The sequence below is a fragment of the Sinocyclocheilus grahami genome, unplaced genomic scaffold, assembly GCF_001515645.1.
Source record: "Sinocyclocheilus grahami isolate Dianchi unplaced genomic scaffold, SAMN03320097.WGS_v1.1 scaffold8498.1, whole genome shotgun sequence".
In the NCBI taxonomy this organism is placed as follows: Eukaryota; Metazoa; Chordata; class Actinopteri; order Cypriniformes; family Cyprinidae; genus Sinocyclocheilus; species Sinocyclocheilus grahami.
In genome coordinates, this window is record NW_015512081.1 from 1 (window position 1) to 1,245 (window position 1,245).

Genomic DNA, 1,245 nt, shown 5'->3' on the forward strand with positions numbered 1-1,245 from the left:
TTTGTCTTAAATCTCATTTTGTAAAAAAATAATAATCGTGAATCGTGAGTTGAGTGAATCGTTACATCCCTACTTTCAACTGAAACTCATTCAGTCAGTTTGACTCGTGAAAAACTTTATAGTAACTAGATCAAATGCTGTCATCGATCTAACTCCAACATGATTGCATTACTAAGACTATAAAATCCATCACCTTTGATCAGTGATATGCCAGCCGTTCTCTTCAGGTAGCTGTAATCTGTTATGAAAAGGCAATTTGAGTTCAAGGTGCAGACGGTGAAGTCACTGTTGTCAGTCCTGGAAACCCAGTGACCTTTTACCATACATTGTGCTCGTGTGTAAAGCTGCCCAGCCCACATTCTTTCTTTGTATGTGCTTTTATCATTTTGTTTCATTCTGCTTATCAAGGCTTAGGTGATGTCTCTACCAGGCCAAAGAGAGAATACAACATCACACTAGCGTAGATCAAAGTTCAGTCACGGTGAATTGAGTTATGTATTTCTATAGTTAGCCTAAATGATCCTCCGCTGCCTTACTGTTATTATTACAGACACGAGCTTTACCGAACACCCCATCAGAATGAACTGGAGATTTCTGCAAAGCATGTTTAATGAAGTTCTTGCCTTTCTGTCCTCTCGTGATCTGGTTATTGCAGCGGTCACTCAGCAGAGCTCCCCTCAGCCAATCCCGAGTCTCCCCGCCTCTCTACAGAATGTGCAGCCAATGGCCATCCAAGCCCATGTGCAGAGCCTCACGGCTTCACCAATCCTGACCACCTCCTCCAGCCCTCCCACACAGACCATCTCCCCTCAGGTTCAGCAGCTTCCGGTAAGTGCTTTTATTGATGCCCACATGCACAGGAATTTACATTTGACAGCCGAATAAGCTTTGTGTGCGTTGAGCATTCTTCATGTGTTTTTGCATGCAGGTTTTGTTGCAGCCGCAGTTCATTAAGGCAGACTCTCTCTTGCTCACAACTTTGAAGCCAGTGACAACAGTGACAACAGTAACAACAGTAGCGTCACCCTGCATCACATCCACGGCGCCAATCCATAACACCTCACTGCAGGTACACAAACACAGTCCCAAGACCAAGAGTTGCTAAATAGCACCAAGCTTGTAGATTTGCTTCAATTTAATGTTTCGTTCTTGGTGTGAACTGGCCGTCAATCATATTAGTAGCACTGTAGATCCCTGTTCAAGATATGTGTCCCTGCAGCACAAAAGCAGTGTTAAGTCGCTGGG

General features: G+C 44.1%; 1 protein-coding gene across 1 annotated transcript; it reads left to right on the forward strand.

Moving 5' to 3' along the window:
- The first annotated feature begins 597 nt into the window (after positions 1 to 597).
- LOC107578038 (sterol regulatory element-binding protein 1-like) lies at positions 598 to 1,105 on the forward strand. The gene is made up of 2 exons (XM_016264040.1): positions 598 to 828; positions 929 to 1,105. Exons 1-2 carry the CDS (start codon positions 604 to 606, stop codon positions 1,103 to 1,105), a joined length of 402 nt encoding a protein of 133 aa, XP_016119526.1. The 5' UTR covers positions 598 to 603.
- The last annotated feature ends 140 nt before the right edge of the window (positions 1,106 to 1,245 follow it).

Coding starts and splice junctions, on each gene's coding strand:
- LOC107578038 (XM_016264040.1), top strand. CDS start 604: ATGTTTAATGAAGTTCTTGCCTTTCTGTCCTCTCGTGATCTGGTTATT. Junction 829..928: donor CTCAGGTTCAGCAGCTTCCG/GTAAGTGCTTTT, acceptor TTTTGCATGCAG/GTTTTGTTGCAGCCGCAGTT.